Genomic DNA, 13925 nt, shown 5'->3' with positions numbered 1-13925 from the left:
AGGCCAAGGTGGGCAGATCACAAGGTCAGGAGCTTGAGACCATCCTGGCTGACACGGTGAAACCCCGTCTCTACTAAAAATACAAAAAATTAGCCGGGTGTGGTAGTGGGCACCTGTAGTCCCAGTTACTCGGGAGGCTGAGGCAGGAGAATGGTGTGAACCTGGGAGGCGGTGCTTGCCGTGAGCCAAGATCGCACCACTGCACTCCAGCCTGGACGACAGAGCAAGACTCTGTCTCAAAAAAAAAATTTTTCATCATAAATGTTTTAAATCTGAACATTTTACAGAGAGGCAGACCGTAGTTTCTTTAGTAAAACCATTATTACAATCTTTTATTTATTGGTGTATTTTCCATTCCTTTGTAGGCTCAAATACCATAAATCTCATGTAATTTTTTTCATGCCATTTTAGTGAGAACCCAGACCCTCAAATTTTAAATCAGGCTCCCCCTTCTCCACCCTCCCACCCCTTGACCTTTTTTTTTGGTAAGACTTTATTTATAGTTGCTTTAGAACTCTATCCTTATTTAGATTCTATCCTAATTGTTTCAACCTTAAACTAGCACAATGGTCATGAATGTAAAGTTACGTTCTAGGTCCCAAATATCCCCAGAGGAATCATTCTAAACCATCCTCAAATATCCACTATTATCCTTCTCTTCTTTTTAGGACAAAGTCTTCCACAAGAACAATCCCTAACAAAATATGTATTTTCCTACATCTCTTTTTTTTCTTTTCCAACCTTGAATAAAGTCATTTTCTCTTGTATCAGAGTCACGGCTTGAGAGTGATCCTGGGAGGCTGACAAATCTTCATCCATAAGCTCTTCTACCTCCTGGAGCCAAGCTTCAGTTTGATGGAGGGGTGGGGGCAAGGCATAATTCAGCTTTATTTTCCATGCATTAATCTGAAAAAAAAAAAAGAACATATTCTTCAGTAGAACTTTTCTAGTTTATTTCCTCACATACAGTATGTTTGATTCTTTGAAGTTTCTCTGGAAGCCAAGTCTGATAAATGTGATCAATTATCATGGAAATCTTCATTAATGGGTAAATTTCTTAGTTTTAAATATCACTTAGCTACTTGCTCACCAGGAATATAATTTGTTCAAAAGCTGTAGGAAAAGAAGGCATAAGAAAAAACAAACGTTTTGATAAATCCACAATAAGATATGGGGGAAATTCAAAAGATTAAAAGCACACCTCTAAGCAAGGATAGACTAACCTACTGAATGACCATCATTTGAAATGCCGTATGTCCTTGTGTGCTCTGACACTACATCCTTCATACAGATTTATCACTTCTTCCCTCTCTAGCCCTAACTGTATATCCACATGACATATCTCTACCATATCTCCCGAATATCTGTCCTTCACGAAAGCACCACCCATCCCCAAATCCAAGTACATCTCCTCCTTCCTCAGCCTCCCACCACTCCCTGCATGCACAAGCATGTGAGAAACACACTCTGACTGCTTGCTTCTCCAAATACTCGCTGTACTCTTGTGTCTTCATTCTCACTGCCCCTGCTACCTGGATGTCCCCCCGGCAAGCGTTGTCAAAACTCACTCACACGTTCATTCATTTACTCATTGGCCAAACATTTATGAACAACCTATTGTGCTAAGAGCTGGAGATAAAGATACAGAAAGCTTCTGGTGTGGAGAAGGACCATGTGATGGTTACCCATCATTTAATGCTATGCAGCAGTTAGGCGAAAATTAGATGCTCAAATGCCAACATGGAAGCACCTTAAAATACACTGTGTTCAAAAATAAAAAGAAACAACATATAACCTGAAGGGTACACAACTTAAAAATACATGTAAAGGTCGGGTGCAGTAGCTCACACCTATAAACCCAGCACCTCAAGAGGCCAAGGCAGGCGGATCAGTTGAGCACAGGAGTTCAAGACCAGCTTGGGCAACATGGGAAAAACCCCATCTCTACTAAAAATACAAAACTTAGCCAGGAGTGGTGGTGCACACCTATAGTCTCAGCTACTCAAGAGACTGAGGTGGGAGGATCACTTGAGCCCAAGAGGTCAAGGCTACAGTGAGCCATGATCATGCCACTGCACTCCAGCCTGGATGACAGAGTAAGACCCTGTCTCAAAAACAAAACAAAATAATACACATAAATTCAATCTATATTATGCAAAAACATAAAACGAAAAGAAACACATTAAAGATATCAAAATTGTGGCTCAAGGAGAAAGGAGAATGGAAAGAAGGTATGAGTATAAAAGGAAATCAACACACAATTAAGCAAATGAATAAAAACAAGAGCAGGGCCCTGCCCGGCTCCATGTGTCGTGTATGAATGGAAGAGCAATTTAATACAACCCCCTATGTCAGAGTGTAAACCAGATAAATAAAAGCCACAGCTCTTGCCTGAACCACCTATCCAGAGAAGCAGCCAAGAACATGGTTACAGGAAAGTGTGTTAAGTGACGTCACAGAGCCAGGCAGGCGGAGGTTGCAGTGAGCCAAGATCGCACCACTGTACTCCAGCCTGGGCGACAGAGTGTGACCCTGTCTCAAGATACATATATATATATATATATATATACACACACACACACATGTACACACACACACACACATACACAGTGTATATACATATGTATATACATATATACATATATACACACATATATACACACACATATATATACACACACGTATATACATATATATATGTATATGTATATATATGTATGCTGGCATGGTGGATCATGTCTGTAGTCCCAGCTACCTAGGAGGCTGAAATAGGAGAATCGCTTGAACCCAGGAGGTGGAGGCTGCAGTGAGCCAAGATCACACCAGTGCACTCCAGCCTGGGCAACAGAGCAAGACTCCGTCTCAAAAAAAAGAATGTGACTTTTTACACAAACTTACTGCTGTACAGTTTGAATGTTTATCTCCTCTGAATCTCATGTTTAAGTTTGATACCCAGTATCGGGGCTGGGCCTAACAGGAGCTGAGTTCCCATGAGTGCTGGTTGCTGAAAAGAGTCTGGCACCTCCTCTCTCTCTCTGTCTCTCTCGCTCTCACTTCCTCTCTTGCCATGTGATTTCTATACAAAAGCTCCCCCTTTGCCTTCCACTATGAATGGAAGTAGCCTAAGGCCCTCACCAGAAGCAGATGCTGGTGCCACGCTTCTTGTACAGAAGCAGAAACATGAGCCAAATAAGCCTCTTTTCATTTATTTGATACTCATATGAAGATCAATCACAAATTAAAATTTGTTTCACTCAACTTTCTCTAATGAAAAGTACTGGTCTTAAGTCTGTATTTTATCTTTCTGTTACCCAGTCTAATTCTACTAAATGCACTGTTTTTATTGTTTGAGGTTTTTAAAATTATTATTTTATTGTAGAGACAAGGTCTCACTATGTTGCCCAGGCTGGTCTTGAACTCCTGGCCTTAAGCAATCCTCCTGCCTTGGCCTCCCAAACTGCTGGGATTGCAGGCATGAGCCCAGTTGAGTTCTATTGTTTTTTAAACAGGCAAAAATTTGTATATTAGAGAGATTACTTCAACATTAATTCATTCAAAAACATTTATGGGGTACCCATCATATGCAAAAGCAAATATCTAAAAGATATTTAACCAAGTACCCAGGTATACAAAATGAGGACAAAGCTGGGTTCCTTTAAGGCAGTCAAATGGAACTGTGCATAAAATGAAAGCATTAGATGTTACAGTTTTTCCATTTTGTTTTGCTTGTTTTTATCTTGCAAGTTTAATTTTCTCAAAAGGCATATGGCAAAGATAATTCTACAACCTTTTTTTTTTTTTTTTTTTTTTTGAGATGGACTCTCGGTATGTTACCCAGGCTGGAGTGTAGTGCTGCAATCTTAGCTCACTGCAACCTCCACCTCCCAGGTTCAAGCAATTCTCCTGCCTCAGCCTCTCCAGTTGCTGGGATTACAGGCACACACCACCACACCTGGCTAATTTTTGTGTTTTTAGTAGAGACGAGGTTTCACCATGTTGACCAGGCTGGTCTCGAACTCCTGACCTCAGGTGATCCGCCCGCCTCGGCCTCCCAAAGTGCTGGGATTACAGGCGTGAGCCACTGCACCTGGCCAATTCTACAATCGTAAATCATTAACTATTTGCCATTATGTCTCCAGATGAAAGAAAAATGAAAAAAGTTATTTCTTTATTGTAAATTTTTTTTCTTTTTGTTTTGAGACGGAGTCTCACTCTGTCTCCCAGGCTAGATACATATCTCGGCTCACTGAAACCTCCGCCTACCAGGTGCAAGCGATTCTCCTGACTCAGCCTCCTGAGTAGCTGGGATTACAGGTGTGTGCCACCATGCTTGGCTAATTTTTGTATTTTTAGTAGAGACAGGATTTGCCATGTTGGCCAGGGCTAGTCTTGAACTCCTGACGTCAACTGATCTGCCTGCCTCAGCCTCCCAAAGTGCTGGGATTACAGTCATGAGCCACTGCCCCCAGCCATTTTTGTGAATTTTCAAATAAACAAGTTAGCATGTACTTTTAGTGTGTCTAATTACTTGTACATTTGCCAAAAGATAAAACAGAAATTTGATAAATAATTGAGTTAAAGAGAGGCTAAGAGCAATACCTCTAGTTCAACTATTATTCTTTGCACAACCAAAAGACAGCTGCATATATTTTGAATTAAACCAAACCTGTTTTTTCCGACTGAGGGCTACACTCAATATTTATACAGCAGGCAGAAGAGGAAGAACAGAAGGCAATGTTTACCTTTCGTTCCTCTTCTTTCTCACTTAACACTTCCCTTCTGCAGTAATTACTTTTCGATTTGGCTGAAAATTTATGTAAGATCTTAACAGGTCAAAATAACATAATGTTGCTATTTTCTACAGTAGGCTCAGTATGAAACCATTTACTATGATACTCTGAGAAATCTCTGTTCTCAAACTATTGAACCAGAAACTGCATACATGGTTTCAACTTTTATGTCCTCAATGACTTTAAAATTAGCAATGTCTCATTTTGCCACACCAAGAAACTGAGCTGCAGTTTACCTGACTGAGGAATGGATTTTCAAGCTATTACCAATTTACAGTACTTAATCTTGTAAAATAGTTCTTTTTATGGTTTTTCTCATTATTTGGGCAATTTTTCCATATTTCACAAAATCAGGCCAGGTCTCTGTGGCCTGGAACAGCCTGAACTATATAGACAATATCTTCTTCATTGCCTTCCACTTTGTTGAGGACCTGTCAAGGACAGGTCTTATCCTTCACAAGAGTCCGTTTCAAAGCAGTGATCAGAATAGAAACTGACAATGCAATAAGCACCACACTGATGGGAAGATTCTAGGAGCTCCAAGTTCTTCAAAATTAGGTTGTCTAAAACAGTAGCTCTTTTAAGCCACTGGACTGCTATTTAATACACTTAGTAAATGGTGTGGAAAATGTATTCTGAAAACAGGCTGCCACTCCTGACAGCCAAGCAAAGGGTCAGCAAACTTTTCCTGTGAAGAGCCAGATTAAGTATCTTTGACTTGTGGACCACACAGTTCCTGTCATAACTCTATAAATGTATTAAAAATCATTTCATTATCCATTTAAAAATGAGATGTTACATAAATTATTCCTCAATAAAGTCTTTTTTTAATGAAGGCAAAATAAAGACATATGTAGAGATCAAAGAAAACTAGGTGAATTTGTCACTCACAGCCCTGTATTGTAAAGTAAGTGAAAGGAAGTTTTCAGGCTGAAGGGAACTGAGCTCACTAGAAACTCAGATCTCTAGAAAGAAATTAAGAACATGGGAAATACCTAGATAAATATAAAAGATTAATTTTTTCATTTAATTTCCTTAAAATATATGGTTGTTTAGAGCAAAAAAAAATGATAACATGGTCCTGAGGATTTTAAGACATATGTTACATGTGTCATGTATATTTATATATAAAACCACTATAGCATAAATAATGGGAGATGGATCAATTTGCTTGCAGGATTTCTACATGTTACAAAAAGTTGTATAATAACTTAGATATTGTACAACTCTAAGGGTGGGTGTGGTGGCTCACACCTGTAATCCCAGCAATTCAGTAGGCCAAGGCGAGTGGATACCTTGAGCCCAGGAGTTCAAGACCAGCCTGGGCAACACAGTGAAACCCCTTCTCTGCAAAAAAATACAAAAGAAATTAAGTGTGCATGGTGATGCATGCCTGTAGTCCCAGCTACTCAGAAAGCTGAGGTGGGAGGATTGACTGAGCTCGGGAAGCAGAGGTTGCAGTTAGCCGTGATCAAGCCACTGCACTCCAGCCTGGACGACAAAGATCTTGTCTCAAAACAAAACAAAACAAAACAAAAACCCTCTAAGTAGACTGTAAAAATTTTATAATGTATATTATAATCCCTAGAGCAACCACTAAAAACATGATAGGAAGAAGTAAAGCCAAGTCAATAAACAAATTAAAATGGAATTCTTAAAAAACGTATGATCCAAAACCAGGCAAAAAAGGGAGAAACGGGGGCCAGGTGCAGTGGCTCACGTCTGTAATACCAGCACTTTGGGAGGTCAAGGCAGGCAGATCACTTGAGGTCAGGAGTTCGAGACCAGCCTGGCCAACATGGTGAAACTCTGTCTCTAATAAAAATACAAAAATTAGCCAGGCATGGTGGCGGGTGCCTATAATCCCAGCTACTCGGTAGGCTGAGGCAGGAGAATCGCTCGAACAAGGAGGCAGAGGTTGCAATGAGCCACGATCATACCACTGCACTCCAGCCTGGGAGACAGAGAGACTATATCTCAAAAAAAAAAAAAAAAAAAGGAAAAGAAAAGAAAAAAGAAAGAAAGGAAGAAACAGAGATAGAAAAAGCAGAGAGAATAAACAAAACAAAGAGTTAAATGATATACCTAAATTGAACTATTTCAACAATTATACTAAGTGGACTAAGCACTACAATTAAAAGAGAGGGGATAGGCTAGGCATGGTGGTTCATGCCTGTAATCCCAACACTTTGGGAGGCCGAAAATTCTAATTCAGGGGCATTGCTTGAGGCCAGGAGTTCATGACCAGTATGGGCAACATGGCAAAACTCCATCTCTACAAAAAATTTAAAACTTTGAAAGGTGTGATGGCACACACCAGTTGTCCCAGCTACTTGGGAGGCTGAGACAGGCAGATGGCTTGAGCCTAGGAGGCTGAGGCTGCAGTAAGCCATGATTGTGCTGGTGCACTCTAGCCTGGACAACAGAGTGAGATTCGATCTCAAAAAAAAAGACAGGGATTGGCAGAGTAGGTAAGAAAGCAAGATACAACGGTGTCATTTATAGAGATACACTTTGAATATAAAGACTCCAAATAGATGAAAAGTACATGAAGGAAAAAGATGTACTATACAGTCAGCATAGAAGACTGGAATGACTATACTGGTATAAGATTAAGTATAATATTACTAGATGTCAAGAAAAACAGTATTATTAAAGATAAGCAGGAATATTTCATAATGGTAGAAGTCCTCAGGAAGACAAAGTAATCATAAGCATGTACACACAATGACAATGTTTTAAAATACACGAAGCAAAATTTGACAGCATTGAAGACAGATTCCCACAGATTTTAATACTCTTCTCTCAGCAATATATAATAGAATTGGACAAAACATCAGTCAAGACACAGATAATGTGAACAAAATTATCAACCACCTTATATTAATTAATATTTGTAATTTGGAAGCAACGTTAAGTGCCCATCAACAGATGAATGGATAAAGAAAACGTGGTACATATACACAATGGAGTACTATTCAGCCATAAAAAAAAAAGTAAGGGCCGGGCACAGTGGCTCATGCCTGTAATCCTAGCACTTTGGGAGGCCGAGGCGGGTGGATCACGAGGTCAGGAGATTGAGATCATCATGGCTAAAACAGTGAAACTCCGTCTCTACTAAAAATACAAAAAATTAGCTGGGCGTGGTGGGATGCACCTGTAGTCCTAGCTACTCGGGAGGCTGAGGCAGAGAATCACTTGAATCCAGGAGGTGGAGGGTTGCAGTGAGCCGAGATCGCGCCCCTGCACTCCAGCATGGTGACAGAGCAAGACCCCATCTCAAAAAAAAAAAAATTAGCCAGGCATGGTGGCATGCACCTGTAATCCCAGCTACTCAGGAGCTGAGGCAGAAGAATCTCTTGAACTCAGGAGTCAGAGTTTGCAATGAGCTGAGATCACACCATTGCACTCTAGCCTGGGCAACGGAGCAAGACTCCATCTCAAAAAAAAAAAAAAAAACAAAGAATGAGATTCTGTCATTCGCAACAACGTGGATGGAAGTGGAAGTCACTGTGTCAAGTGAAATAAGCTAGGCACAGAAAGACAAATATCACATGTTCTTACTTATTTGTGGAATCTAAAAATCAAAACAGTTTAACTCATGGAGACAGAGAGTAGAAGGATGATTACCAGAGGCTGGGAAGGGCAGTAAGGGGAAATGGAGATGGTTAATGGGTACAAAAAAATAGAAAGAACAAATAAGACCTACTATCTGATAGCACAACACTGTGACTACAGTCAATAATAACTTAATTGTACATTTTAAAATAACTTGAAGAGTGTAACTGGATTGTTTGTACCTCAAAGGATAAATGCTTGAGGGAATGGATATCCCATTCTCCAAGATGTGCTTATTTCACATTGCATGCCTGTACCAAAATATCTCAGGTACCCCATAAATATATACACCTACTATGTACCCATAAAAATTAAAAATTAAATTGAATTTTTAAAAAAGTTAACATTTATAGAATTTTATACCCAATGACTGCAGAATATGTGTTCAAGTGCACAAAGTTATGTACCATATGCTGGGCCATAAACCATGTCTCAATAAATTGAAAAGGATTGAAATTATACAGATATATTCAGACACACATGCACAAATTCATCCTTACTCTCTGTGGGTTTGTTCCTACTTCTTTCAAGCATCTACTGATATTGATACATGATAGTAGAGAAGCCGCCACAGGTCAATCAAAATATAGATAATCTACTGTGGCAAACCAAGAAATGATAGCAAATATATCAAGCTTGGATAAGCTTGCGTTTTCTCTAAGCAGAATGCAAAAAATCCCTACTTAAAAGAGGACCACTACCCAAATGATGCCATGGAGAAAATATAAAAACACAATCCCATTTTCTGATGAAGGATCTATGCTGTCTTTTACATAATTTCTCATGGAAGTTTAAAATAAAGCCCTCATCCAAAAAAACAAAGCTGCCCTTTGAAAATGTTCTCTTTTTTTTGAGACGGAGTCTCATTCTGTCACCCAGGCTGGAGAGCAGTGGTGCCATCCTGGCTCACTGCAACTTCTGCCTCCCAGGTTCAAGTGATTCTCCTGCCTCAGCCTCTCGAGTAGCTGGGATTACAGGTGCTCACCAACACATCCTGCTAATTTCTGTATTTTTAGTAGAGACAGGGTTTCGCCATGTTGGCCAGGCTGCTATCAAACTCCTGACCTCAAGTGATCCACCCGCCTTGGTCTCCCAAAGTGCTGGGATTACAGGTGTGAGCCACTGCTTTTGGCCTGAAAATATTCTTCTAATCAACACAAACAGTCACCTGGTGATTGAGGCCATCCCAGGCTTCTCTCAACTGTAAATGATCCTTGTCCAGCTCATCCGGATCCCGTTTTACTGACAGGACATCCAAAAAGGACTTTTTTTCTTCATTGAATGACTCCATAAAGGACAGCAGGCTCTGCAATTAGAAGAGTATTTTAAAGATTGAAAATGTTTAATTCCATTTATATCATATAATCTGTTATTTTGAGGTCCATAGGTATAGGATATATTTAAGTTTTTACTTAAAGGTAAAATCCCCTGAATCCAGTATCCTCTCTCTGCTCTGGTTTCCTTCTTCAGTGCACTGTGATAAATGGGCACCAGCATAATGTCATAGGTCTCACTCTGTGCTTTGTGTATTGTTGGATTTATACTGGAATGGAGCAGCAAGGTCACTGGGCTACAGGACAGATCATGATGCTACATGGAAAATATGAGTTTGTTTGTTCTCCGCAAGTATGCACTCACAACAGAATAAGAATGAATGAATGTGAAAATTATATGACGGCAGTAGTCATATATAAGCGATTTTCAAAGTGTTCATGAATAACTGAGCTTCAGCTTATTCTTCCCAATTCATTTAATATAAACTTTGAGAAACACTTTGCCTTCAAATATTTAATAAGTAAAGCTTTTTCTTGGTTCACATTTGTGCGAAATATGGGTATTTAAGAGTTATCAGGCCAGGCGCGGTGGCTCATGCCTGTAATCCCAGCACTTTGGGAGGCAGAGGTGGGTGGATCACGAGGTCAAGAGATTGAGACCATCCTGGCCAACATGATGAAACCCCGTCTCTACTAAAAATACGGAAATTAGCTGGGCGTGGTGGCACCTGCCTGTGGTCCCAGCTACTCGGGAGGCTGAGGCAGGAGAATCGCTTGAACCAGGGAGGCAGAGGTTGCAGTGAGCCGAGATCGCGCCACTGCACTCCAGCCTGGTGACAGAGACTCCGTCTCAAAAAAACAAAAAAAAGAGTTATCAACTGGCCAGGCACTGAGGTTCATGACTGTAATCCTAGCAATTTGGGAGGCTGAGGCAGGTGCATCACTTGAGCCCAGGAGTTCAAAACTAGCCTGAGCAACATGGCAAAACCCCATATCGATCAAAAATACAAAAAATTAGCTAGGCATGGTGACACACACCTGTAGTCCCAGCTACTCAAGAGGCGGAAGTGGGAGAATGGCTTGAGCCCAGGAGGCAGAGGTTGCAGTGAACTGTGATCGGGCCACTGCACTACAGCCTGGGAGACAGAGAGAGATCCTGTCTCGGTGGGGCGGGGGGAAGAGTTACTGATTACACAGATTTTTTTTTTTCTTTTTTTGGAGACAGGATCTGGCTCTATCGCCCAGGCTGAAGTTCAGTGGCATGATCTTGGCTCAATGCAACCTCTGCCTCCTGGGCTCAAGTGAACCTCCTACCTCAGTCTTCCGAGCAGCTGGCACTACAGGAATGCACCACCACATCCAGCTAATTTTTTTTTTTTTTTGTATTTTTTGTAGATACAAGGTTTCACCATGTTGTCCAGGCTGGTTTTGAACTCCCGGGCTCAAATGATCCACGTGCCTCACCTCCCAAAGTGCTGAGATTACAGACATGAGCCACCACAACTGGCCATAGATAACTACTCAGCTCTGGGGTTGTAGTGTGAAAGTAGCTACTGACAGGTATGGCTCTGTTCCAATAACGTTTTATTCACAAAATGGGCCAACCTCTGCTTTAGAACCATGCTGCTCAAACTACTCCAAGGATCAGCATTAATGTTTTAAATGTCACTTAAAACATTATCCAGAATTATTGACAGCATTTTAAATAGAATGTTATGAGAAAGTCAAAGGATAATTAATTTACTTTAATTCTGATAATTAATGACTTCATAAAGCCTTCTTCCTATTTAGGAAACCCGAATCTGTGATACATTATTAAATCAAAGACATATGTGAGAACAATACACTTTCAGTAAATGATGAGCACTTTGTCGAGAAAAAAATCTTAGACCAGAGCTAAGGGAAGAAGGTCAAGAAGCCTATGCAGTTCAGACCAAAGAAAGAAAAAGATGTTTGATCCCTTCCTTCCCTGATGCTTCCAAAGCAAAAAAGGAAAGTATGGCCAGCAAGTTGCACAACCCACTGAATGTTACAGTTGAAAAGGCTGGACTTATCCAACTCTTTGACTTAACAGACAGGGAGATGGAGACCTAGAGGTGCTAAGTGCTGTGTGGGTACCTGACAGTATCTGCAGCTTGTTCAGGACAAAGCACTGGGGAGAAGCACAGTGCTGTATAGACAATGGGCTCTAAGAAACGGGACTGAGGAACCTTTGCTTTGTTTCCTATTAAGTCTCTTTCAAGACTGTACAGGGAATAACTACTTACCCCAGAGAAGCATCACAACGTAAAAACTGCTAGGGCTTTAAAGCTACACTTCCATTCAAATCCCATGTCTACCCTCTCAGTAGCCATGTAACCTTAAATAAGCCACTTATTATCTTCATCTGTAAAACTGGGATAATACCAAGCTCAGCAAGATATTTTAACATGTGAAATGCAAACCAGCAAGGTATCTGCTACATAGAAAATGTTCAACATGGTCAGGTGTGGTGGCTCACACCTGAAATCACAGCACTTTAGGAGGCTGAGGTGGGCGGATCACTTGAAGTCAGGAGTTCAAGACCAGCCTGGCCAACATAGTGAAAACCCATCTCCACTAAAAATACAAAAATTAGCCGGGACTGGTGGCGGATGCCTGTAAACCCAGCTACTCGGGAGACTGAGGCATGAGAATTGCTTGAACCCAGGAGGCAGAGGTTGTAGTGAGCCAAGGTCACACCACTGTACTCTAGCCTGGGCCACAGAGCAAGATTCCGCCTCAAAAAAAAAAAAAAAAGAAATGTTCAATATGTGGTAATAATCACAGTTGTCATTATTTCCCAAAGGACTCTCAGTTGAGCCCTGTATTGTAATTCTAGGATTCCTATTCCTGATTTTTCTTTCATTCAATATTCATTCTAAAAAGCATGTTCTGGGGCCGGGCACTGTGGCTCACGCCTGTAATCCCAGCATTTTGGGAGGCCGAGGCAGGTGAATCACCTGAGGTCAGGAGTTTGAGACCAGCCTGACCAACATGAAGAAACCCTGTCTCTACTAAAAATACAAAATTAGCTGGGCATGGCGGTACATGCCTGTAATCTCAGCTACTCGGAAAGCTGAGGCAGGAGAATTGCTTGAACCTGGGAGGTGGCGGTTGCGGTGAGCCAAGATCGCGCCATTGCACTCCAGACTAGGCAACGAGAGCAAAACTCCGTCTCGAAAAATAAAAATAAAAATAAAAATAAAATAAAAAGCATGTTCTGCTTTAAACCAGGGATTGGAAAACTCTTACTGTAAGGGGCAAGACAGTAAATATCTCAGGCCATATGGTCTCTATCACGACTACTCAACTCCGGGGTTATAGTGTGAAAGTAGTGACTGGCAATACTTAAATGGGTGTGGCTCTGTTCCAACAACATTTTATTTACAAAATGGGCCAACCCCTGCTCTAAAACCATGCTGCTCAAAGTACTCCAAAAACCAGCTGAATCAACATCACCTGAGACCTTGTTAGAAACACAAAAACTCGGGCCCTGTCCCAGAACTACTGAACCAGAATGTGCATTTTAACAGGACTACCCAGTGAATCACATGCACCTTAAAGTTTCGGAAGTACAGTCCTAGAATTCGGCCTTAAAACTTTCAGTGAATTTAATACTTAAAATACTTAAGCCTGAAAGAGTTTTCTAAAAACATACTTACTGCTCAGCTCTTAAAAGGTAAATTACAAACAGCTGTTGAAAATCATACTTACATTATACTTTTTAAAGTAGGTATCATTCTCTGAATCCTTTAGCAACTTCTGTAGTTTTTCCTTTTGCAGAGTTAACCAGCCCATAGCATCTTTCACCTTTCCCTGTATTTTACACACACAAAATTAAACTATATTTTAAACGGGCTTGGTTTTTTTTAACAAAAAAATTAACAACTTGAAACATCAGTGAAATAATGCCATCATTACACACCAATGATTCATTATGCCAAAGAGTAATTTCACTTGTTCACATAACACCTTAAATTTTAAACCAGATTGAAACTAGCATCTGAACATGACAATGTGCTAAAGAAATGGGCAAGCAACGCACCCCCTCCCCCATTTTGGCTTGGAGAACATTATTCTAAATCACTTCTTTATAGCAGGCATTTCAGAAGACTGCCTTCCAATAAATCGAAATATGGGGTAATTCAAGAGATGTTCACACCCTGCAAAAACACTGACATCAAAAATAACTCAAACACTTTCGAGAGCCTAAAAATAACAC

At 40.6% G+C, this 13925-nt stretch overlaps 1 protein-coding gene across 9 annotated transcripts in view; it reads right to left on the bottom strand.

Moving 5' to 3' along the window:
• SYNE2 (spectrin repeat containing nuclear envelope protein 2) overlaps nt 1-13925 on the bottom strand; it is a 368901-nt gene that overhangs the window by 244442 nt on the left and 110534 nt on the right. For all 9 annotated transcript variants that reach the window (XM_034937677.4, XM_034937678.4, XM_034937679.4 and 6 more), the window contains exons 10-12: nt 13418-13519; nt 9577-9714; nt 742-906 (exon numbers count right to left, since the gene is read on the bottom strand). In XM_034937677.4, the coding sequence (XP_034793568.1) occupies nt 742-906; nt 9577-9714; nt 13418-13519 (405 nt within the window). The remainder of the gene's footprint in view (nt 1-741; nt 907-9576; nt 9715-13417; nt 13520-13925) is intronic.

The sequence above is a fragment of the Pan paniscus genome, chromosome 15 (assembly GCF_029289425.2).
Source record: "Pan paniscus chromosome 15, NHGRI_mPanPan1-v2.0_pri, whole genome shotgun sequence".
Classification (NCBI taxonomy): domain Eukaryota; kingdom Metazoa; phylum Chordata; class Mammalia; order Primates; family Hominidae; genus Pan; species Pan paniscus.
Note: the sequence above shows the minus strand (reverse complement) of the source record. Positions and strands in the feature narration are given on the sequence as shown.